We start from the raw sequence: 26,983 nt of genomic DNA, 5'->3' as shown, positions 1-26,983 counted from the left end.
TACAGAGTAAAAGTATTTAGTATTTTTTATGAGCATTCATCAGAAATACTTAAAAGTAGAAATGGGGCAAATCTGTGCCAATGTTTTATAAGTACGTTCATATTAAATCAGATGCCTTAAATTGTGATTGGGAAATTTCATTATCTGAGAGTCTGAAGACCTAGTAAGTGCATTGATTTTGTCTCCTAGGCAAACAGATGTTACCTTGAGTCTGAAGGATCCTCATTACCCTGACCATGATCTGGGAAGTATCTTCCTGTCTGTTCTGTTGGCTCCTGGAGACCAGCGAGAAGCGGTAATTTTGACTTTTGTAAATGTCATCACTCCTGTGATTGGTCTCTGTTGGATGACATAAAGCACAAGAACAAATCTCAAATTATGAGATTAATTTGACTTTTTTAATTCTTAAGATAACACTGAACAGTGTTTCCGGTATAGTATAGCATATTTCACCTGAGTTGAATCCTCCCTTATATAGTTAGTAATAGGGGATTCAGATGGATCAGGTAAAGTCAGTTGTAGGTGAATGGTGCTGATTAATGTGGAGGAACATCAGTAAACCATTAAAGAATTTTAATGGTTAAAGAATTTTGGACCTAGTCTGCTATTTCTATATAAGAATATTTAAATCCTATTCCATGTAGAAAATAAAGTTGAAAAAGGTAGTTTTCTGCTTTTTTAGCAACTAATGTTAAAAGATAATTTGATGCTTTTCGATTTTTTGAATTTACATTTCAATTACAAAATTGTATGATTTTTTAAGTTTATTGTAATTCCTTAATCTTACTTTTCTGAGCTGCACAGTGGTAAGAAGATAGTTTCCAGGTTTCTAGATACTCTTAGTTGTGACAAACTCTTTCTATTATATTTTATTAGCTTTTGTGACTTTTGACTTGAGCAGTAGAACTATGGCAAGAATAGAAGAGGTGATTCTCAGTATGAGAGGTTGTAAAATAATACGGATTCCTTTGGCCTCAGGCTGTAGGGAAGAATTTGGACTGTGCAGCTAAATTTTGCCGTAAACAAGCTGTTTTCAAATTAGAGGAAAAAGCACCTTTAAGCAATGGAACCCATGGAAGCAGGGCAGTGTTTTGTTGGATTTTTTTATGCCAGTCTCCTTCCCACACCATGAACCAACACTGCAACTACAAAACTCAGAAAGTTTACTCCCAAACTTTGCCCAGACGCTTGAACACAACCCTGAGGCACATGCTCTCAACCCTCCCCTGCTGCTTCAACACAGCCAGATTTCCAGAATCTTCCAGGAAGAATACTGTTCTCTATGCCCAGAACTCATCTAGGAGGTATTGGGGCATTTATTTACCGGAAGAGCCAGGGTCATAACCCCCCAGTTTTTGTGGGCCTCCACCTGTGGTGGACCAGGACTGTACATCACAACCACGGGCCATGATCACCCACGTGTCACAGAAGCCACAGGTGGTGGTATCTTTCTCTCTCTTCTATTGTCCCTTTTTCTTTCTTTTTCTCTTTTGAATTTTCTTCTCTTAAGATGATTATGCACACCAAGACAGCTATACACCCTTTTCCAATCTGTTACTCCTTTGTTTTTTCTTTTTTTTTTTTTTTTTTTTTTAATTTATTTTTTTCCAGTTATGGTTTCAAAGCACTTACTCTAATTTTTTTTTTTTTTTTTGTTCTATTGCTTATTTATAGTTTTGGCTTAATCCACCCCTAAGGATCCATTAACAATGAACCTATTTGCCCTTCCTCAGGGACAGGTAGCAGTAGAGGCCAAGAAAAAGCATTACTCTGATGAATATGTCCATGGATATGGTCAGCTGCATGCTTTTTGTAAGAACATATATGTTTCCATATGCTGCAGTGTGAGACATCCTGTTGCATATGCACCTGCGGAGTACTGGCAGATTCTACTAGTGTTCAGTTTGCATTTTTTTCCCAAGCAATATTAAAGAGCTTAGTAAGCCAACTGGAAGGAGGTCTCTGGTATGTAGTAATGCAAATTTTGAAAATAATTTTGTCCTCTGTTAATTTTCCTCATGAGGTTCTCCTAGCACTTAATAAAAATAATGGAATATGGTGGTAATGTGCCTCTGGCTTACATAAGCAGTGTGTATTTTTCTTTTTTTTTTTTAGCAATAAGTTTTTCCATACAACTCAGAATTCTGTCTTGCAAATTTATGCCCCAAGAGTCTTTGTTACTTAAATTAAGAAATTAATTCAGGTTTGTATTTTTTTTGCATTTGGGTGAGACCAGCATTTCTGGGTCAGGTGGAATTTGCCCTGTTTTTCCAAGTTGCTTTGGCACTATCCTGTCATAATTCTAAGTCATGTGGCCCAGAAACATTGTATTTTTTGTGTACAGCACATTTGTTTCCTTTCTTCATCATTCAGAGAGGGTAGCTACTGTGCTGCCCCATGTTGTCTGCTATTATACTGAGTGCTCCAGAAAATTAGAGGTGAGAAAGTGAAATCAAGACACTACAGTGTAACATGTATTTCATATGGGTGTTTGTAAATTAGCAAATGAATGTTGAAATTATTGGGAGACTTTAGAGTTGCTGGTTAGCAACTTTCTTAATATCCAATGACTGGTTGTAATAGGATGGAGAATTGAGTTTGTATTACTACACATTTCATTATTAGCTTTTTTAAATTTAACTCACATCACCAAATGTTCTTCCCTTTTAAACTGTTATAATGGAACTTCAATTTGAAAATGGCCAAGATTCCAATTAAGAATCAGATGCCTAATCTGAAGCTTAATATTTATTACTGGAAAGCAGTCTTCCCAAGATATGGATCCCAGAGCAGTTCTGGCAAAATTGCAATAAAATGAGAGAATTTGTGTCACAATGCAGAGAAGATGACCTACAGAATTAATGTGGAATTACCGTATGTTTAATGTGCTAGGGGTTTAATAGTTCTAGACTCAATTAGCTTTTTTCCAGTTACTACTGGTACTTGTTTATTTATTAGATTTTATTTACTCTTTAAGGAGCAGATATATTACAAAATTTATCACTCTAGTTGAGCTGTCATCTTTGGCTATTTTTGAAAGGTTTTGTAACAATGAGGATATTTTTATTGAAATGAAAAATACTGAGGTCAATAGATTTTCAAATGTTATGTTAGAGGCTCAAGACTAGTTCTTGTCCACTCTTGAAAATATACAACATATAAAGCAGCAATAAAAGCAACTCCTACATTCCTAGTCTGTGTAGTGCGCTGTTTGAATGATTGATGCTTCCTCTCTTCTTGGATAACTCTAAACAGGTAATAATTTGTATATACTTGAAATATATAGATAAAAACCTGAGCACTTTTAAGTATGCATTAGTGACTGATGCATAGAAGATACACATATGCTGTGTCTTCACATTGTGTGCAGTTTTTTCCTGTCATTGCAAATTTACTTAAATCCTGTTGGTTCAATATCCCTATATTGTGTACATTTCTAAAATGAATTTTCTCCTGAATAGGTTTTACTTTGCTCTGATGATAACTCTTACATGGCCTGCAATTAAGAGTTGCAAGTAATAATGTAATTAGGGTAATATTTTACCACTTTACATGGCTTTACATGTAAATGGTGTTAAATGGTTTAATTGTAAAGCTGAAAATAATGGAAATTTCCTGGAATCACTTAAATTGCTGGTACTATAATTCCATATGTTTAAAATTAGAATGTTTATTAAGATCACGGGGGAAATAAAAAATTGAATAGCTTCAAAAGAAGTGTTTGCTTTCCCATGTGGCCACAGAGACTACAGTGGTATATTTGGGCAGATCTCTGGCCATATTTCAAACTGAGCCCTTTTAAACAAGACTTGCTGTTTGTGATGTGTTGTTTGGTAACTTTTTGATGTGGATTGTACTTTCCAAAGAGATCCTTTCACTGCCTGAACTGCAGCGAGGCTGTTTTGGAGGTCATGCATTAATGTGCAGGTAAAAGAAAAGTCTTTTGAGGATATGTTGTTGGAGGACAGGTCTCACAAAGCATTTTATTGCTGTTTCAGAATAACATAGCTGTATGTTACAGGAAAAATCCTGTCACACTGTCTAAGAAATATTGTTGCTGCTGGAGGATAAGATACTGCAAGTGCAAATTTGAAATTAAATGGGACAAATTCAGGGGCCTAGTTGTATACTGCCACCTGTCCGTGAGAGAGGTATTATTGCAAATGATTTAAAAAACAAGCAGGTAGTTTGACACAGTTGTTCTGTTTTGGATGAAGACTTGAGGTGTGAAAAGAAATGATAGAGATATTTGGTCCACACAGGAGCATTTTCTTCCTTATCTTTCTGAAAAAATTCTGATGAAATTAAGATTTTATGTGCACTGACTGATGAGATGATCTAGAGAGTTATATCTGGAAAGCCCCATTTCCTCAGATCAAAGCATTACATTTTGGGATTCAGGTATCAATTAAGAATATTAATGTAAATATAGGGTCATATAACTGTGTGCAAAGCCATATTACACTGACTAGGAAAGAGGAGTATTTATTTTTGAGTCCTGATGGACTGTGAAAAACAGTGGTTTACAATTGTGTCGTTTCAGGGGTTGCATCATTGGAGGACTTTGGACCTAATTTCAATCATATATAGATTCAGTAAACCAGTTTCAGAAATAAGGACACATTGATTTTTGTGGTACATTTTATTTGAAGAAAATGCAGAAATAGTCTGCAGTTCTTGAGTATATTCAATACTATTCAATACTATTCAAGAGTATGGGCAGATAAATCAAAATTTCTAGAAAATCTAGTTTGTATCATTGCCATTTGCTACCTGGTGCTTGTCCTAAAGGCATAAAAATGTGAACATTTAAAGTAATAATCTTCATAGTCTCATTCGAACTATGTACTTGAATAGAACCATAGCATATCTAAAGTTATTGGAAGTCCTATTTGTTTGTTTTTTGATGTGTGAAGGCAATTGATTTGTTGTGATTTATGAACAATCATAAATTGTGAATCAAAATTGATAAATAAATTATTTTTATATGGCTATAAAAATTGGAAAGGTTTTAGTAGTCAAGAAAAGTTTAATCTATTTCCAGCCAAATGCAGAAAGTTGCAGTAGCACTTGTTTCAACAATTAATTTGTGTTTGCTTTGTTCTGTTTAGAAGTACTTGTCCTTGACATTAATGCAGCATTTCAATTTTACTGCTTTGAGAGGACAGACAGATTAGGAAACCAGTGTAAACTAAAAAGATGTAAAATAAATAAATATGAGAGAAGTATGTGTATATAAAAATGTGAAAGCCTGTCAGCTCTATTTAAAGACTTGTGAATTTTAAGTCTATTCATAAAAAATAATGTGGTTATGATGTACTTTCTGTATTTTTCATTAATTTCTCCTTTTGATGACCAGTTTAAAAGAAACCAAAAGTAGCAATTGCTTGATTTTTTTCTTAGATCTGCTCCAACAAAGCTTGTCTTGTTACTTCAATTCTGACAGTGTTTATTATTTTTTGGATACATGTGGTGCTGCGTGTGCTAGTGTGCTCTTTGTGATTTCGTGCATGTATTCGGGCTTCCTGTGGATTCTGTTTGGTGTTGTAGTCATGGGTTCCACAATGCATGTGAGATTTTCTGACTATTTTCTCGTCAGCATTCAGTTCACATATTCCATCACTGGAAAACCTATGGTAGGCAAGTTCTTCAGAGCTGCATGTCACCCACATGCTGCATGTCTTCACTACCACAGCTGTTCCTTACCTGAGTCTTAACAGGCAGTTTTCAGCTACAGGAAATGACAAAGTTGGTAGCTTGATAAGAAGCGTTGCTTTGGGACCAGCAGAGACTGGGGACAGCTGTTCATCACTGCCAGCAACCTAACAAACAAAGGAAATGGAAAGAAAGAAAACATACAAGTTCTACCTCGATACTGTAATTTAATGAGATTAAAGTTCAAGACATTGCTTTTTTCCTAAAATAATCTGTCTCAAATGATGCTTAGTTTTTTTTTTCTTCATATGAAACTATTAACATTAATGTGCTGTCAGTTTGCTTGCTGTGTTAAATCATAGCATGCATTATTTATTTATTGATTGATTGATTGCCAGAGGAACATTAATATCATTTAGAAAAACTCCATTGATAGACTCAGGGCATGGAATATTTTCAGATTAAAAAACTCCATGTAGATCATTCATTCTGATCTGCTCTATGCTATATTTATATATATTTTATTGGTTTTTAAGGATGGTTGTTATGACTTCAGCTTATCTGCTTTAGCTGATGATGAAGCCAATGCACTCAATAAGGGTGGTCACACCTTTCTGTAGCTACTACTCAAACTGAACTCGTCAGAGTTGAGAGAGTCATGGAGTAGTTTGGTTTGGAACGGCCCTTAAAGATCATCTAGTTCCACTCAACCATCTCCACTAGATAATGTTGCCCAGGGCCCCATCCATCCTGGCCTGGAACACCTGCAGGAATGGGGCAGCCACAACTTCCCTGGGTGACAAATTCCAATGCCTTGCCACCCTCATGGTGAAGAATTTCTTCCTAGCATCTAATCTAAGCCTGTATAGTTAATTCAGCTGTCAGGACTTTGTTCCTTGCTCACGGCCTGGTCTGAAGCGCAGTGAAGCTCAGTTTGTCCTCTGACCTAGGATTCAGAAATGACAAGAAAGGGAGGAGCTGTGCTGTGTTGGACAGGACCCAGGAACTCAGATTTTCTTCAGGGCCCGCTTCAGGGCCTCAAGCTGTTTATTCTTAAGTGCTTCTCCTAGAAAAAATTAGTTAAATTACATCTCGAGATTAATAAAATATTTTCATGAAACTTTTCCAAAGCCACAGTGCTACAGTTATTATTAGCTTACTGCTGAGTGCTTAGGCTTAAGATGTCCATAGCAATTAAAAAGTTTCCTCAGTGGCTAGTTATTTTTCTTTTCTGTAAAAACTCTGTCTAGTTGAAAAACTTCTGGATAGTTCAGAAATAAAACCCCCACATATTTTCTCTCATTTTAATTTTTTGGCCAAAATATAATTTCATTTTTTAGGAAGGAAAATTATTTCATTTTAAAATTTATTTCCATTATCTGAAAAAGCAAGGATTTTTGAAATAGTTAATAAAAGATTAAAATAATGTTTGTTTTTCACAGAAAAAGTTTAAATAGAAATGAATGGCCTTTGATTTATTCCTGCTCAGTATAAATAACAGACTGCTAAATCTTACTAAATTGTATAAGCTGATTTATTTGCGTTCCATAGAAATGGTTTAAACAACAGTGTGTTCACAGATAAACTTTCCACAACCTACTTGTCCAGAACGTTTCTTTTATTTAATGATTAGGAATCTGTCTTGGATACTTTGGCTCCTAGCAGTGGCAAGGTTTTACAGATTGTTTATGTAATGGGACAGGAAAATTTGACTTTTTAAAACAGTGAAGATCCAACTTCTTTTTCCATTTCATGTATGTAATTATCAAACCAATGAACTGTTTTTACTGCTGTGAAATGAATGAGCAGTGATAACCTTAAGGATTTTGTAATCTATTCATGTCATCAAAGGAGTCTCATGCAGATTTTCTCTTTTGTGGCTACACCTGTGAGTAAAACAGTACTATTCAAAAAAACTGTAGTACTCATTATTAAGAAATAATAAATAAATAAATATTCAAATATCATTCAGAATTTAAGTCACTATCCATAATGGCACATTTATTTATTTTCATTTTTAAATCTAGTTCTTTCTGTCTTTTCTTTCTTACAAGTTTGCGCAATGCATTGTCTCCAGAAATGAGACATTCACTGCCCAGAAAAGTATGCCTGGGTGTGCATAGGGCTGCTACTTGTCTGGATTTATTTCAGTCTTGTGCGGATCTGTTGCTGGAGTGTACATGTTGCTCCTTGACTTGTGGTGGTGGTTAAATGTGATTTGCCTTGTTTGAGACTGTTGGCCTCCCTTTCTGTATTGCAGAGAAAAGGTAATAAAAATGCTCTATTTTATTTTCAGACAATGCTAATGAGGAAGAGTTGGAAAAGATCAAGTAAGGTAACTTTGTAACTTTTAGCATGTGATCTTCTAGCTTTTGGTGTTTATTTGTTTGGGGCTTTTTTTAGAACAACAATGGTTTGCTGCCAAGCATAAATATATATTTCCCCATATGACTGGAAACTTCTGGCACAGGATTTATTGCCCTTCCAAATGTGTTTCAACGACAGTGTTTTTTGTTTCATTAAATAAATATCATTATACAGTTCAGCTTTTAATGTAAAAACAAAACCTTTCAGCTTTGTCAAAGTGCTTTATCCTATCTTGAATTCATCTAGTAACTTCTTATAAGTGGCCAACATGTCCCTATTCCTTTCTTATAACCTTTAATTTCTCAAGTGTAAAAAATTGCCTTTGTTAATGTGAACAAAGAATTAATTTTCCTGTTACTTACTTATCTTACTGAATCGAGTTCTTGTGTGCAAAGTTTTCACAGTGAAGCTGCTTGATGACAGATTTCCCATGTCACTGATTGTGCGCAGGTGACAGTCATGGCCAAGCTTTACAAGAGCATAATGGACTCCACTTTATAGAGCTCTTTAGAGCTCTCCAGGCTTTTCCTGTCTTAGGAGTTATGGAGGTGATAAAAAAGGAGCAGTGTTTGACTTGACTGAGAGTTTGACTATAGTGGAATACAACCAATTTTTACCTTTTTTCTTCTCTCTGTATTGTTAAAAAGAGTGTATTTAGTGCGTAAAGCAAGCAAGTCAAAATTTTTCAGAGACTTGAGCTAGTGAGGCCTATTGAAGTTATCATTTAAAGATGTTAAAATGAGAAAAAAAAATAGCTATGTGGGGTGATTCACTTATTTTATTATTTACTCTTCTAGCATATTCAGGTACAACTTTAAAAGGGAGATTATTAATAAACCTCCTCCTATTAATAAAGTGCTCATTTGACAAATATTTGCACTTTTTAAGGTCTATTTGTGTTTTTAACATTAAAACAAAAGAGAGCAGTGTTTATAATTCTAGGGTTATGGATGGATTTTTCACACAGTCTGCTTCTCGGATGCAGGACAGTAATCTATTTCCTTCATGAAGTTTATGAAGCTAAGACACTTCATATGTGAAGTGATGCTATGTAGTTTTTTGATTCTTATGTGGTTCTTGTAATTTCTGAAATATCTAAGATGCTCAAACTGAAGAGATAGGGAAGAACTGGGAGAATGTTGAGGGGTAGAACTGGTTTGCATGATGAAAGTGACATGTTAACTCCTGATGTGCTGACTATATTGGGTAATAGATTGTCCCCATTGCAAACTGACAAAACTGTGAGCTTAATAATCCTGAATGAACAATACAGTGTGAGAGCTGGGAATTCTTTAAAGATATTCAAGTGAATTATTTATCCCTGTTCTGCTTTGTTACATTAGTTGGATAAAATTTCATTCAGTAGTTAGCATTTTTGCAACCTGCCATATCAGAATATTCGGCAAAAAGTGAATGTATGGTTTAAACATTGCATTTTTAATATAGTTTTCTTAGCTGAAGTAATATTTTAACCTAGAGGTATAATGCATGTACAATATCTTACATGCATTGCTGTGTTTATGATTTATATACAGGAGTATGTCAGTTAAAACAAAAGAGATAATTTGCCTTGTGGGTCTATTCCAACATTCTAAATCTTTGATCTGCTCTCAGCAAAACAAATTTAAAAAATTTTCTGTTTACAAAGAATTCATTCAAAAGTCTTACTGTTCTCTGCGATTCAGGGTGATCAATATTAAATAAGACTCTTATTTAATTTGCAGATTAAAACAAAAGTTGTCTAAAAGTAGGTGCATAACTCTATTAGGGAATAGAGAAAGTGACATTTTTGAGATCATTCTTCTTTAGGAAGTTTGTGTTATGCTTCTGAAAGCTGAGAAAAAAGCAGAATATCAGAATTTTTTAAGATACTTATATATTTTTATTAAAACATTTGTAATTTTTAGGAAATTATAAAATTTCCTAAATTTAATTTTGTATCTATCTAGAGACTTTATGTACCTCTCTAATAATTTAATTTGTTTTTACATGTTATGGCACTGTTCTTCACTTTTTGAAGTTTGTCCTTGAAGCCTACCTTTTTTGTAACATAGGTAGCTTGAAATTAAAGTGTAGCAATGCTACACCTAATCACTGTGATGTTGGTTGTGTTCATGAACTGCATGCCTAGCTCATGTTTTCCTGTGTGGCTACAACTATTTAAACAAAGCTATTTCAGTGAAGGCAATGTCTTTTAGCCAAAGCATATGAGAGAGAGCTCTATCAGAAGCATCAGTTTCACTGAAAATTGTTTTCTTCTGAATAAGTGTCTTCTTTTCCTGTTCCCACATCTGTGGGAGAATTGCTATTAAATTGAGTTTGAACATGAACAGACCCCATGTTAAACATCTTATATTAATGATGCATTAAGTAAACACCCGGAAAACTTTCAAAATGCTTTGATTTAAGAACAAATTGATTAAACAAGTGGTTTAGCAATTTTAGCCAACATATTAGGGAAAAATATAAGTAAGATTTATCTGCTATGCCCTCTCAAGTAATATTATCACAGCAAAACCTGGAGAAAAAGATATCGCCTTTTCTTCTCTTATATATTCTCTTCTGTTTCATATCATCAGTGGTAGTTTAGAACTGAGACCACTAGTAAGTAGTAAAATATAACAATGCTCTTTAATTTTTACTATTAATATGTGATGATTTTTCAGAGTGACATTGATCAGTTAGAACTGTCGTTCTAATTGGGAACTGCAGGAAGAACGACACGGACTCTCAAGGGAGTCAGAACAGGAGAGAATCTCTAGTTTATTGCTACAGCCATGTTATATAGACTAGTTCGTGGAAAGTACAGAAAGGAAACTCTTATTGGTTAGTAAAGTGCTACATTACCATCATTGGCAGTGGGGTTCATCACCCCTCTGACCCTCTCCTGCAAGGAAAACATGGGAACTGACAAACAGCACCTGCAGGCTGTTTTCTGTCTTTGAAGATTGTTTTGAATCCTCCCATGAATTTCCCAGGCTAGCTTCTCAGGCAGGGCTGGCAGGCCATGGGGCCTGCAGCTTGCTCCAAAGCTAGCCTCCATATAGAACCAAATGCTAATTCTTCCCAGGAATGAAGATGAATTAGTATGTTGTGCAACAGGTTATGTATAAACTAAGGTTAAAAATACACTGTCATCCCAAAGTCGTAGAATCACAGTGTGGTTTGGGTTTGAATGGACCTTAAAGACCATCTTGTTCAACCCCCTTGCAGGGACACATCCCATTAGACCAAGCCAATATGGTCTGGTACACTTCCAGGGATGGGGCATCCACAGCTTTTCTGCACAACCTGTTCCAGAGCCTCACCACCTTCACAGTCAAAAAATCTCCTCCAAATACTCAGTCTCAAGCTACCTTCTTGTCAGTTTGAAGCCACTCATCCTTGTGCCTTCACTCCATCCCCTTGTTAAATGTGTCTCTTCAGCTCTCTTGTAGCCCCTTTGGGTACTGGAAAGGACTCTAAGGTTTCTCCAGGTGCTTCTCCATGCTGAACAACCCCAACTCTCACAGTCTGTTTTCATAGGGTAGATGCTCCAACCCTCTGAGCAGATTTGTGGCCACCTCTGGACCCACCCAATAGGTCCATGTCCTTATATTGAGAATCTCAGAGCTTGGATGCAGTACTTCACCTGGGATCACAACAGGGGAGAACAGATTACAGGATGAGAATCGTCTCCTTTGACCTGCTGACCACACTTCCCTCAATGCAGCCCAGAGGGTCATCTGTGTCCTGGGCTGCAGCAAGGTCATGAGAAGAAGAATATGAGAAGATCATGTTGAGCTGCTTATCCACAACACCCCCAAAGACCTTCTCCTCAGGGCTGCTCTCATTCCATTCCCTGCCCAGCCTGAATCTGTGCTTGCCGTAGCCCTGACAAAGGTGTACGACATTGCATTTTTCCTTGTTGAACTCCATGAGACTTGCATGGGCCCCCTCAGTCACAGCTGAGAAGCTACTTTTCGTTGGTTGAAACTGGGGATAAATTAATTTTGCCTAAAGCAAATGAATTAAAGTTTTTTTTCTTTGCATTTAGGTAACTATATTTCCCTTAATTCAGCTTTAGAAACTTTTGCACATACTTTCAAACTGAAAAATAGAACTTATGAATATTTTAAACAAGAATGAATTGTTCAATGAGTCTCTTTCAGTTCCAAACTGCTGACTTTTTAAAAAATTTATTTTAGAAGCTTTTCCAAAAGTATGTGTGCCCTAGTTGCACAAACTTAAGTGCCAAAACCTATAGCCTTAAAAACTGATCATTTTATGCCCAGCTCAAAATACTTCATTTCTGTGGCTCCTGATTTGCATTTTCCTCATGTCAAAAGCATTTTTTCTGTTTTAAAATTGAAACAAAATGCTTTTCCACTGGAATGAGATGCCTCTTGAGAAGGCAATAAAATTGGAAGTAGCAAATCATAGTACAAGTATTGCAAGGACAAGCATAAGCATAGAGTTGTATGATAGTTCTTAAATGAAGGAATTTACAATTGGTTCAATCTTTCAGCCAGAATCTCTGAGCCAAAACTCTCAGGAATTGCAGAATACATGGTAGAATTACTGCATTTTAAGTTCTTTGAAGACTTTTAAGGCTGAGAAAAACACTTGTGGTTTGTAAGCCATAGGGTTCTAGATGTGAGTTTAGCAGCTGTAAATAGTGCTTGAAGGAAAGCTACTAAATAATGGAATAGAAGTAAAAACCAGTCAGAATAAATAAGCCTGTTTGGTAGACACCTAATCATAAAAATTATGCAAATATTTGGTGAGACTTATATTTCCATTAATTGTATATGAGTGATAGCAGCTGATCCAACTAAGAACAAAAACAGCAGACTGTGCTGACATTTAGGACTGTGCTGACATTGATTATGCCAGAAAATAACAGGATCATCAGAAGACCTGTTGACTTTCACATACTGCAGCCGCAGTTTTCAAGGGGAGTTACTGGGACAGAGAACAGAGGTGGTTAGGACTATGCTGGCACAGCCTCTCTGCAAAGTGCTTCCACACACTGTTGCCCTATATAAACGTTTTCACCCTGTTACAGAAAATTCAAGTCACAGTGGGTGCCACAGACTGCATCATACTACACCTGAGCTCCATCCAGCAAGTACACTTATGTAGATTGCCAAATTATTCCATTTAGAAAACCACAAAATTATGTAAAATGCTGCCAAAGTATGAGTATCAGGTTGTTAGCATAAACTCTATAAACCAGATTTAACAGGGCAGTTAGAACACTCAGGGTGTAGGGCAGTGTAAATTTCTCAACTGTAGAAATTTTTAGTAGCTTCACCTAGAATTAAAGTAGCCTAAAGTCTAAAATTTAGTTGATAAAAAGTTAAGGAAAGCATTCTTTTGTATTGCAATAATTACCAGTAGCGGTCCACTTAGAAAACTTTCTTAGTTACAATGAGCAAAAAATAAGAAGGAATCATCATGATCCCATTGACATTTCTGTATCTTAAGTGTCTACAATGCTGATGAATTATACAAGCTCATACTTTGTGTCATTTCATATGGGAAAAGCATTGCAAAATGCATATGACTGTCCCTTGATTTCTTAATTGTTTTGTATATAAAACTAGCAGTTGTATCTACTGAAATTCTCAGTCTTTGTTTTACATTGTTTATCCAAGCTCTGTGAGCATCCTACAAACTGGGGGAGAAGAATTCTGTTTAAATTAATTTACAGCAGTAATTTGCAACACTGACTTTGATTCGCTTTGCTGTATTTTTACATCTGTGCTCTGTTAAGTGATGGAGAGAAGTATTTCTCTTTTCTAAATATTTTCACTAATTTCTTGATTGATTTTTTTTAAGCTGTTCTGGTTTAGGGGAAATTTGGGCGAAACTTCCAAAGGGGTCTCTCTAGAAAGCAGATTCAAGCAGCCCCTCCCCTAACTGGTTCAGGAAAATATTTCTTTGGAGAAAAATGGAAAAAACTGTTTATTTAACAAGCAAAGTATACACAAGCATTAAAAAAATGAATAATATTAAACAATGAAACCTCTCGCTGTTTGAAGAGATGGTAAATCCAGAAAGTCCTTGTTGTGGGGTGTAGCTTGGCCCACTCAGTCTCTTATCAGTCCCTCTGGCACTGGAATATGCCACATCCTGGCCCCTTGTGGGTCACAGGTGTGAGCTCCTGGGGTTTGTCTTGGTTTTCAGTCCAGAGCAGGGCTGAACAGATCCAAGAAAAAGAAAAAAAACAGTCAGGGAACTTCTCTACCTCGGCTGGCTGAAAACAAACTAACAGCAAAGGAGAGCTCTGTCCTGCTGTCTGTCTGTGCTGCAGACAGCACAGCCCAGGAGCAGAAGGCAGAGGAGTGAGTGCTGTTTCTGAAAACAAACTGTGGCTTCTTTTCTCCGCCTTCGCTCTTGGAACCATCTTAAATGTGCAGAACTTAGCATCCAGAATAAACAGAACAGAAAATTGGGGATACAAGTATCATTAAGTCACCCTAGGACATAAGCCTTGAAACCAAAGTTATTTTCATTTATTTATCAGAAGTGCCTCTGAAGGACATGTAAGTAGATTATTGATTTGCTCTTTGAAAAAACTACTAAGTTTGTGGTAGACTGTTCTATTTCTGTCTGTTGCGTTCCAGGACTCGGAGGAGAAATGTGTCCTAGGGGTGTGTGTAATAAGGAGAAGATTTAATAAAAGCAGAGTTTTTTTGCCAAGCACTGCCAGTGGGATAGGTGGTACTTTGCAGGGCATGAGGGCTGATCAATGAAAAAATGAGGTTGGGCTGGGAGAGGACAATGTGGAGTTTCTCCAACTCAATATGGACTAAGATTCAGGGGACACTTAGTTTCCCAAAGATAAACAGAAATAGTGGATTTTCAAAAATTCCAAAAAAGTGCATCTCTTCTTTAGACAAAAGTGACAGTAGCTCATCAACAATGTGGTATTGATTATCCTGGGATCAATGCCCCAGTTCTGACTAAGCCTAGTTAGTTTCCCATCCTTTAATGTTATCCAGAAATACCTGAATGCATGCAGAATATTAAGTCATGATTATTAGATCATCTTTCAGCTCTGACATTTGGCAATCTGTATTAATCACATCTAGCAGAGGGAGGAATTCTGTCAGAAGATTCTTTCCTGTTGGTGCCCCTAGCCCATTCACTACATTACATTTACATAGAATAGGTGGAACACAAAAAAAAGCTGTGTTTTTAACAAAAGAAAATTCTGTGTTTGCATGCTGTTTAAATTTTAAAGCAGTGTGTGGATATGAAAATATGTGGTTTTTCTTTCACAGGCAGCTTTGAGCATCTTTTAGCATGAAAGACTCATTTTCAGAAGTCAAGTTTAAGTTTCATTTTGGAAAAAGAGAGAGGGAGAAAACTTAATTGCATGCACGCTGCAACTTACGCACCACCCCCTTTTTGCGGGGTTTAGAACATGTCAAGTGGGAGTCACCATGCCTGTACCCTGCACAAAAATGTGAATAATGTAAATAATAGCCCCATATTAATGATGGTTGTAGACTGAGATTTTGAGCTTGCTTTTTTCCAAATTGTGGCGTTATATATGAAATTCGTAACTTCCCACCTATTTACTGACAAATGAAAAGCTGTGCAGTTTCTTTTTTTTTTCTGGTTGTGGCACAAAAGTGAATCTAGGCTGCAATATTTACTACATGCTTTCTGAGGGAAATAAGTTGCCCAAGAATAAGTATTGAGAAACAGTTCTTCATAGCAGAAGTTGAGAAAGATACATGCTCATTTCTTTATTTTATTCTCATGGTTACCCTTCTGGATTTGTATCTCACTGTGGGCTGGACTTTACAGGTTTCTTAGATACTCAGAAATGTACCTAGAAATGTGCCTGTCTCACACTGTGAAATAAAATTCATAAGGAAAGAACTGTAAAATGTGAAATAGGTCTTACTTTCCTACTTTTTCAGCTCCTAACTTTTTGTCAAATTTGACTTGAAATTTGAACATTCTTTTTTTGTTTTTCTGCCTATAAGAACCATTATATGAAAAAAGAGGTTATGTGAGTAAATTATCTGTAATTTCTGAGAATAAGTGTGGTTTCAGCTGGAAGAAAAGCGTGTTGGATTCCCTTCAATCTTGCTTAGAAACACACAAGGTGCCAGCTGGAAGCTACTCTTGCTGGAGAAGGCCACGCAGCCTATGCCTTTCATGTCCAGGAAATCTCAATAGCTTTAGCTCCAGTGAGCTATTCTCTGACTCTTTCAGTACCTCTCCCTTTTGCTGTTTCATGTGTCTGTGTGTTACCAATAAAGACAGAAACGAGCGCTACTGTGGTCCGCATTCCCTACCTTGAGGAAGGAACAGCCACAACCGATCAATTCCTCTTTTTAGCACCTGGCTGCTTCTCTTCCAGCATGGCAAGACATAGTCTGTGGAGCTTCACTGTCAGTCAAGATGCCACTGGGCTCTGCATAAAGCTTTAATTGTCATTAACTGCGAGATGTGGCTGGGAGGGCTTCCTCCAGCAGCATGTGAACATTTGTTCTCCAGCCTCCTACCTGACTCGTGTAAACTCCTGTCTGACCTGTCTGTCATTTTACCCCCAGCTCTTGGTCATCTAGATCAAGTTATCCTTGCTGCCTTCTGTGGAAATTACCCCCACTGACCAAACTCCTGACTGGTCAGAAAAAATCACCTTGCTTGATGACGAGGCAGATGCTCTAGTGCAGCAAACTATTTTAAGAGCTACTGAAAATATGGAATTTAGATGAAGTATACTCTAAACTTTTTAATGTCTCACTGTATGAGAGAAAAAATAAGAAAATCTAGAAAGAGAGAGCTATGCAGTGTGCTTAAGATTTACTTCAAAAGAGCTGTAAATGCAAACTCATTATAGAATCCTGAAAATCATATGGATTCCCATTCAGCTCTTCAAACACCCCCAAGAACTGTATATTCTTTGCAGAAATAACCACTGCTTATTTCCCAGTATAAAATACTTTCCTAAACATGTCTGGTCTTCTCATCATCAACATGTCTGTATCTCTCATCATCTTGTGTTCAGGGCAGAGTCAGTGTTGGTTATTTATTATCCAGTCTTTTGCTCTAAGCCTTCTAATAAACTGGAACAAGAGGAAAAAAAAATATCACTTCTTCACAAGTCAAGTCTTTGGAAATTTTGATAGTATGCCCTCAACAAGAGGTGTATTATGCTGAGAAAAAACTTGAAGTTTATATAATGCTCCCAAGTTGTAAATGAAATCTCTTCTGGCAAGTGATTTTCCCAATTCTGCCCTAATTTTTGTAGAGTCTGCTTTCTGATGTCCCACCGCTGCTCCATGTCGCAGGTTAAGTTGAAGAGTATTCCACACACAGTTTCTTGTTTGCCTTTGTAGAAACAGCAAGTTTGTGAGATGTTTCTTTGCAGTCAAATCCTTCACTTCGGGAAGAGAAACCTTTAATAAATATAGTGAAATATTTTGGGAATAACCATAGTACTTGGAATGAGTAACCATTAGAAAACACAATTGCATGCCAAAAAATATCTGAAATATTGCAAAAAGTATGTTAATCAAATCTGCTCCAAGCCCAGTGGCCACAGCTCTCATGTCTCTTCTCTCTGGAGTCTGGATGAGTGTGATTATAGCCCAGTCTGATCCCTGTCATTGTCTCTGTGTAATAAAGTAAAATCACTGTCCTGAGCATCTGCATAGCTGTAGCCATCCAGCTGAGTTTACCATCTAAAAGACTCAAACCAAACCTGCCCTGAAACCCTCTTGCAGCACACAGTGGAGGTTTGCAGGGGATGAAGCCAGGCATGCAAGACCTGCGGGTGTAGGAGTTTGCTGAGCCTACAAAGCCTTTGTTGCTCAAACTACATTTTGTAATAAAGTTACAGTTATAGCAGAGTATACATGCAGACTTGCTTTTTTTGATTCCTAAAAAAAATAATTTGCAAGTTGAAATATTGTTTAGCTAGCTAGTGCTCTGATTGTAGATAAGGTAGCCTTGAAGGAATAAAGTTTAAGAATAGCAGGGAGAGCCTTTACCAACATTGCTTCTCAGATGCACCCAAGATGCATTCCTCAAGAATGCAAAGGTGATTCCCAGTTGTGGTACCTTGTACCCACTTTAGATCAGAGCAAACTGGAAATGATCTTAAGTTACTCAAGTTTGTATCCTCCTGCTCTCAAACCCTCAGTGGAGTTAATTGAAAAAAGCTGTAGTTGCTTGCTTTGTGTGTGTGAATCTATTAACCCCCAAAATCTGTGGCTGAGCATTCACAAATCCACAAGTCTCTACACAATTCTAAACAGAGGTTCTGTTCAAACTCTTGAATTTATGTGCTGGCACTTAATTCATGTTTTTGAGAATATCACACAGATTCAGAGGCAGAGATAGAGGAGTTTATTGAATTATTTTTCCTTGATCCATGTTTCTCATTGTGGTTTATATTGTTACCCTAAGGGAAGTTTATGCTCGCACTGGGATTTTATGTTTAGAAACATTGAGTTTGTTCAAATTCATTCAATCATATGCTGCTAATAGAAGAGACTTTCTAACATTTATTCTATCAGCAGAGGAGGAAGTGAAGCAGAAAACCCACCCTTTTTAAAAAATGAACATTTCCTTGAGCAGCATTTGTTCTGCTTGCTTCTGCAAAAGCAGCATATGACATTACCTGTGTAATTGTCACTATTTTATTTCTCTCCAAGTAATTCTTTGTAATGTAGTTTATATATGTACTGTCAAATAGCTTAAAAATGGCTTAAGGTGGTTGTTTTACATTCATAATTACATTAACTATTACGTAGAAACAGAACATTACAAATCAGGGGAAATTTTTGGAATTGCATTAACTAAATCTATGCTTTTGTTTTCCTGAAGTTTCAGACCCAGAGCTTACGTCTCTCAGACCTGCACAGAAAATCTCAGTTATGGAGAGGGATTGTTAGTGTTACCCTAATAGAAGGTCGTGAACTTAAGGCAATGGATGCAAATGGGCTCAGTGATCCTTACGTGAAGTTTCGTTTGGGGCATCAGAAGTACAAGAGCAAGGTAAATTTAGCTGTGACTGAATTTTTTTTTTTTTTTAATGCTTTGTTCCTGTTTGGTGTTTTTTTAACATGTATGACTTTCAATAGTGATGGAGATTTATTGTTGTAATAATTACCTGTCAGAGCACCTGGAACTTTGTGGTTTTTTGTTTCCTTACAAACAAAAGTGGTACTAGATAGGAAGAAATGTAGCACTGAAAAATGTGGGTTTGCAGGGACACATACCTAATATTCCATACAGACTGTGTTGGCTTTTATTTATTGTTTGTGGTCATTAATGGCAGGGAAGAGATGCAGAATGCGTCTGACAAGATCCTACTGGCTTGATGCTGAGTGCCTTTTTGACCCTTTGTATTGTCTTATCCTCCAAACATGTCATGCTTATAAGCTCACTTTTCATGTCCTCATTAACAAGTTTCATTAAAGTTTTCTTCATATATGAGCTTCACAGGTAGAGAGAATTGATCTGGGAGATAATTATTGTGAAGACTTGCTTGGCTTTGTTGCTTTTATTTTTTTCTCTTGGTCCCTACCATTTTGAAAATTGCTGTTTAGGGAAGATACTGGGACTGCTGATGATGCACATGACCTTCCTCTCTTGATGTCCATGACAGTCAATGTGGTTTTCATGGCCAGATGAAGGGTAAATTGAAGCGGAGGGCAGGAACATTTGCTTGTCATATTTTTAGACCTCTGAAGCTGCACTAGGACTTCTTAATCTGAAATTAGAAGAAATCAAATTTCATGCTTTCATGAATTAAAAATTTTCATTATCCTTTCTGAATTTTCTTTTTTTTCAAGCCAGGAAGACTGGTGGTTGTAGAGCGTAATGTTTGCTAAATAGGGCATATATTAGGGGTCTTCTGTTCATGTTCAGGACAGTGAATACTGCTTTTGCATTATGGTAAAATTCTGCAAGCTCTCTGTTCTTCACAGAAGAAGTGGTAAGAAATATATGGATTCAAATCTTGAATTAAGAAGTAACTAGACTAAAAATGATTTAAAAAGCTACTTTCATCAGAGTTTCAAAGGAAAGGAAGTGAAATACAGTTTTGGAAGTGAACTAATTTTATTCCATAGAAAGTAAACCGTAGTATCATATTTCTCCCAATATTATTACAGCTGGGAAAAAAAGACATGATACAATTGTTTAAGTACTTACAGTCACCATCTACGTGTCATTGCAGGTGTTTTGTTTCTTTTTGGACTTAGAGACATAACTTTTTAGCTAACTGTCATTTCACAGAGGACATCATTTTTCTACAGAGGAATGGCTCCATTCCCAGGACAAATTTTTTGTTCAGGAGGCTTTTGAAGGTGACAGGATTTTGGAGGTTGCTGTTACATCAGAAAGGCATGAGAGAGCTGGCTAGTAGTCTTTCCTAATCACTATTTTTTAATTCTCACTGCTTGAGATATTGATGCTGAAGACAGAAAAAGCTTCCTGAACAGACTCTAATGAGCAAATTTACAATTTAAGAAAGTGTCACAGTGTAATGCAACTTTCTTTTTGTTCTCCTTTTAGATTGTTCCAAAAACTTTGAATCCTCAGTGGAGGGAGCAGTTTGACTTTCATCTCTATGAAGAACGAGGTGGAATTATTGATATTACCGTGTGGGACAAAGATGTTGGCAAAAAGGATGATTTCATTGGCAGGTTTGTCTAATTCTAGCCTTCTTGGTCTGTGGGGAGAAGTCCGTGAGAGAGGATGATTAAAATGAGCCTTGCCATTGAAACTGTTTCTTATGACCATTTGTTCTTGGTTTCTTTTTTGAGTTTTTTTCTTAAGTCTGGGGAGAATTTTCTGCAATGTTCCAGTACAATTTATTGCATTGGTGTAATTCTTTACATTGATGATGTAATATAAATTCTATTGGCCAGTAGGTGGCAGCTTTTACCAATTGATAGACTCAGGTTTTTAAAACAAAAATCCCCTGTTTAGAGCAATCTCTAAGATGCAGGAGGCTCCATACAGAAACATCCAGCTTGAAGTAGAAACAACTCCTGACCTGATGCTTGAGACCAAATTTATGCACCAGCCTTTTTGGTAAATGAAAATAGAGTTGAACCACTACACACATATTTTGAGATAAAGGATCATTCACCTAAGTCATATTCAGGGAAAGGGAATCTGCCTGGGAGTTCAAGAGGAAGCTTATATTTGTATGGCTATACTCCATTTTACAAAATAGGAGATGGCATTAACTGTTAGCTAAAAGGGGAAAAAAATGTCTTGTGCTTATAGCTGCTACAAAGTAAGTGCTGTTTGGAAAGCTCAGACATTTGTTTACTTCATATTTTCCTTGATATCCATGCATTCATAATAATAGTATTAATAATTAGTAATTACTAATTCTATATATTTTTATTGTTTCTATTGAAGCTGCTTTCACCATCACTTTCACATGTTATCATATGATAACTATCAATATTTTGAGGTAATGTACTAATTTAGTCCTAATTCAACATGTTATATACCTTGGGAAAGTATTTCAGGTTTTTTTTTCATTCTAAGCTTCTTATGAAAATCTGGTGAGATTCAAAGTTTTCATGAGTGATTTTTCAGAGCATTGTCATCTGAGCACCACTTCCTGAAATCTTGCTTGATTTTTTTTGACCCCTCGGTCGGTGTACATATAATCCCTCTTCAGTTTGTCCTTGCAGACCCTGCCTCATTTCACCTTCTGTTGGTACCTTATCTCTGGTAATGTAACCTGCAAAAAAATTATTCTCCAAGGAGATTTCCATGTAAAACTGTCATTTGTCAAGCTCAATCTGAATACAAAAATAGGTCTTAATATTCCCCCTCCCTGATATTCTTTTCCAGTCACTGCAGATAAAAATCACCAACATCTGACAGCTCCATTTAATGCTGACCTCTCTTCCCCAGTTTCTCCTTTCAAGGCTGTCCCTAAAAGCTGGAAATATTTTGTTGCACACGCTACAGACTTGCTCTGTGTGTGTGTTATGGCAAGTGTGTATTAGTTTTTAAAAGCACAACTGAGTTGTGCTCCTTGATTAAAGTCGATGGCTTTCAAGATACACATAAAAAGTTTAATGTTTTCATTCAGGTTCCAGAAGAAGTGGTGATGAGGTTGTGGGAGGGAAACAAAAGACTTCCTGGTAGCATTCTATCATTGCTCAAGAATGGAGGGTAATCCATTCCATCTTGCTGTGATTTTCCTGCTTGCTTGAATAATGTGCAAACAGCAGCTGTAATGTTATGTAAGAATATTTCTATTAAATGCAAATTAAAACAACTATTTCTTGAAGATGTCCTCCCTGGCCAAAATGTGCCTAGGGACAAGGCACACTAGATTAAAGAACTGACCAAACTGAGAAAAGGTTTCCCAGGTGGAAGGTAGAAGGGAAAAATTCCAGGATCTTCCTGAAAAATAGCACAGAAAACCTGTGGTTTTTGTTTGCTAAGCTCAGTTACTTGCAAATTCTATTCCAAATCAGAATGCTTCAAACTCTTCCGGAATAATACCATGTCTCAGCTGCACTTTTGTGAAATTAAAGAAGTGGGAAATCAAGAACACAGGCTTCTGTGGGCCTTGTATATGTTATTGTCCTTGTTAGGCTGGAGCATGGTAAGGGCAGATGAAAGCTGGGAATGTGACATGGTAGCAATGGTGTGTGCTTGCAACACCTTGCAATCCATTTCTGAGGGCAGAAAAATACGGGAAAGATGTTTGAGAGGGTCGAGAACATGGAAGTGAGATTCTGGTTTTCGGATGGTGAAGATGAAAGTGGAAGGGGTGGCTTGTAAGATCCCCCTGTAAGAGGGAAGGAAGGAAGGAAGGTCTTCCTTGTGAGAGGGAGGAAGATGTTAAGTGTTGGAGTGACAGTATGGCATCCTAGTTCAGAAAAGTGAAAGGAGATGTCTGTCACAGAAGTAGCATACAGCTCTGTCTTCATGTTGATGCCCAGGCATGTTGAAATTAAATACTGTCTGGTTGATTTCCATTCTTAACTTGGAACATTTTATGTTTATAAAATACAATTGAATTTCAATTGTGTGCATTCTCCATGAGAGTTTAAAGGTTGTAGCAGCATGTGAACTTCCATCTCAGAATATTCTAAAAAACCCCAAACCCTAGAACCAATTCAGTGTTTATTTCAGTATTTCAAAAGCCTAGGAAAAGACCTCATACAAGAGCTTTGAGGAAAATATATTTCCAATCATGCGCTGATTTGTATGAGAAAACACTATTCTTGACTAGAACTGAGCTGCATTTTATAGTAGATAAATTCTGCCATCCTTCTGAATATAGCTTTTTTTAAAAAAAGCAATTAACATTTCAGGACAAAAAAATGAGGTCTAGAAATTCTTTTTATTGAAAGCATCCGGAGCTAAAGCCACATGGGCTGCCTTCAGCATTTAAAGAAATGTATAGACTTGCATAAGTGGCATTAGTTATTGCTTCATCTGATAAGTAGAAATATTTATGTGTATATATTTTTTCAGTGTGAATGTATTTAATATTCACATATTTTTGCTGTCAACAAATAATTTATGTTCTATATTGAGTCAGTATGCTCCTGTGATTAAAAATGTACTGCAGTAAGTTTATGTAGGTAATACTAAGACCAAAATGAAGGCGATTTTAATCGTCATGTAATTATTTAGCTTTCTTATCATTTATGTTTTTGAAGGCAATTCTGACTGTCACCTTTACGATAATCAGTTAATAAATCCTCATGAATGTTACACCTTTATGCATAGCACTAATCTGAACAAATGGGCTGCTGACAGCTGCAATAAATTGCTAAGAATGAGTGCTGTCAGAGAACAAGTTGTTTCTGTGAACATAGAGAATAAGTAAATCCCATGTCATGCAATTTTATTCAGCTGAAGTTATTTGCAATCCAGTGCAGTGGGATTTATAGCATTATTAATTGGTATGAAAAATCACATTTATCTTTAAAATGACATTGACTTTAGCTTTTATTTTGTGCCAGGATATTACTGCTGACTTCATCTATATCTATTTTCATAAGTATTTATAGATGCTATTGTCTTTTTTCCCATTTGATGCAAATTAAGAAAAAAAGACCTTGTATGTAACGAATTCATTAAGGCTATGTATTAATTTTGTCTATAGGAAAGTCTAATTTCCCATATTCTCTCTAAATATTGACACAAATATTCAGATTGATTTTGTGAGCATCCATATGTTGTGAAATATAAAAGTTAAAATACTGAAAATTATTTATTTAAGTTTATAATACCTAATCTGTAATCCCTCTTCTGCTTAGGGTTTTTTTTGTGGTAAAAAAACCATAGAATGGATTTTTGGGTGTACATTAATACAAATTATATGTGACTATGATTCTCTGATTAATCTGAAAGCATTGGAATATGTTATCCAATTTCTAAAGTAAAGTGAGATTTTATTTCAAAAATACTAAATTAACAAAGTGCTTATGGTTCAGGCTTTTCTCCCCCCACTGACATTTTTGTAATTTTGCTGTGGGGATCTGAGCATTATCATAGAGAACTGAGTTGTATATGAGTACTCCAGCATGCATGTGAATCTGGGTGAATGACACTAAATATGCTACTGCAAGTGTTTCTTCCCAGATCTTTTTCTAGAGGTGTTGTGGAGACTGTGGGCTATATTAAAATATTTGCAATTTTCTGTTGCTGGAGAAGAAAGTTTTAAATAGTATTTGTGAAGTCCATGTTAATGTTAAAATTGCCAAGTCATGAAGTTTTCTCAATTTTGCAAAACTCTGTAAACAAGTTGGCTTCCTCTTGAAATGTAACTAGTACTTTATTATGCTGGTCTTTCAAAAATATTTTTTGCATTGCAGTTTGAAAATTTCTGCATGTGGAATTTTGGAAAAATGTATTATAGTAAAAATGTAAGCATAATGATCAATATGTTGTAATTTTGACTTGATGTGTGTGCACATGAATTACAGCAATGCTATGCAAGCACAGAAGAGCATACAACCAGTAGTCTGTGTGTATAATCATTTGTTGATTATACATGACAACTAAATTTAAATTAATTGCAGATGCATTACTTGATGTAAATTAAGATTATGCCTGAAGCATTAAAATCTAAAAGTGCTACTGCCAGGTCTGCCTTTGAAAAATCCTGTGATGTGCTGAGCCGTCTCCATTTCTGATCGTTGTCAAAAGGAGACAGATGTAATACCGCATCTCAAAATTTGGCCTTTAGGTATTCCATACCTTATTTATTCCTATCTCAGCACATCTTTAATCTACTGATGCAGAGGCACTTCTGTTCTGCTCCAAAGCCAAAAGAGTTTCAGTTTTTACTCACAAATCTTTGGTAACTTTCTCTTACCAGATACTTTATTATTTACAGCTCTTACTGACAGTTGTTATTGTTGTGTTCTGACATGAAATTGATAGCATTCTCCAAAGTATGCTGAGATACAGAATGCTGCCTGCAAGCTGGGCTGTTTACGAATCCTTCTTCTGACCCTGTCTTCTCACATATGGAAGTCTACTTCTTGAAGACTGGCAAAATAAAAGGAAGGGAGAAGGAAATACCAAATGGCCAGTTTAGACATGAGAACCATGACAGTGTGTAAAAAATGGTGAAGAGTGCAAATACGGTTTTGTGATGATTTATGAAAGGTACAGATTGGAGCTGTGTGAAAACTCTTGCAAAATTTCTTGGGCTAACTAGTGAGGAGAGAACTACATAGGGAGACATAATGTTTATCAAAGCAATAAACTGATTTAGCAGAAGAAAGTGTTAATTCTGCTGCAGAGAAATTAGACCAGTGACAGCACTAACAGTCTGTAGTATGTGGTTGTGCCATGGGGACAACCTAGGAAATATCACATCAGAAACTAATCATAAGTAATTTCTGCCTGTGCAATATCAAAAATAAATCAGTATTTTTATAGTGAAGAACTATGCTTAGGAAAAAGTTAATCTGTCATTTCAAAATCCATCAGCAGGTTATTGTAGCATGGACTGTATTTCTTTTAGCAAGCAGTAAACAGTAATTCTGTATTCAGGTATTGCTTGGTGACTGGTGAAATTGTATTTCATAGAGCTCTCATATTTCTGTTACCGTGACTGATTTACCCCAAACTGCAGGACTCTTTCCTGCCTTCCATGTGTTGCTACATGGCAACTGACAGCCCTGTTCTTCAGGTACTGCTGAGGTCTTCTCTTCCAGCTGCCCAGGGATCCTCTCCAGCTTCCCCAGCTAAGCACCTCTCTTGTCCTTAGTCAATGTCCTACTTAGCTGAGATACTGTCTCATACCCCTTTGGGAGCTTCCCTGGTTTTCAATCTAACACCTCTATCAACCACTTACCACAAGCATCATGTGGAGTCCATAATTTAATTTCTTTCTCATTATCTTTACAGTTAAAAATGTCACGCTCCGATTCTTCCAAGAAATTCACATTAGTGCAGTCAACACTCAGTGTTTCTGAGATGTGTCATTTTCTGCTAGTGCTTTGCAAAATTTTCCCTCTCCTTTTGTTTCTTGGTTTTACTGGAACATTTTGCTCTGCTCATAAAGGATGTGGAGTCTCACAAATTGTAGCAGTTCATGCCTTGCTGCTTCTGATGTGTGTCCAGCTCAGTTCTAATTGTGGAATCACACAGTTTCCTCTCCTTGGCATCCTTTGGAGCAGCATAGACCTGGATCACAGTGGAGTTAAAAATCTGTGTTCCTGAACAAGTCATGATGGTAATTAAGTTGCCTGGTTTGTAGCCAAGTGGTGCTTTTCTGTCCCTATCACTTAGGATTGTGCCAGTTCCTCTTTTATGCTTTATTTTGTCATGTGAGAAAACGATCTCACTATCTGCTGTCTCTCACTTCCCTGGCCACCTGGCTTTTAAGAGGCCTTCTATGTCATGTCGCTACCTTTGTAATTCATTCATTAGCAAGAATATTTCACCAGGGTGCCAACACAGTCTTACATTCCAGGTTCTGTTAGAACTAAAG

At 36.5% G+C, this 26,983-nt stretch overlaps 1 protein-coding gene across 1 annotated transcript in view; it reads left to right on the top strand.

Moving 5' to 3' along the window:
- MCTP1 (multiple C2 and transmembrane domain containing 1) overlaps positions 1–26,983 on the top strand; it is a 220,215-nt gene that overhangs the window by 60,373 nt on the left and 132,859 nt on the right. Inside the window, exons 6-9 of the mRNA XM_058825862.1 lie at positions 190–295; positions 7,952–7,990; positions 18,862–19,032; positions 20,557–20,687. Coding sequence (XP_058681845.1) covers positions 190–295; positions 7,952–7,990; positions 18,862–19,032; positions 20,557–20,687 — 447 coding nt within the window. The remainder of the gene's footprint in view (positions 1–189; positions 296–7,951; positions 7,991–18,861; positions 19,033–20,556; positions 20,688–26,983) is intronic.

This window comes from Poecile atricapillus, chromosome Z, assembly GCF_030490865.1.
Source record: "Poecile atricapillus isolate bPoeAtr1 chromosome Z, bPoeAtr1.hap1, whole genome shotgun sequence".
Lineage (NCBI taxonomy): Eukaryota > Metazoa > Chordata > Aves > Passeriformes > Paridae > Poecile > Poecile atricapillus.
The sequence above is the reverse complement of the archived record's forward strand: the minus strand, read 5'-3'. Positions and strand labels throughout refer to the sequence as shown.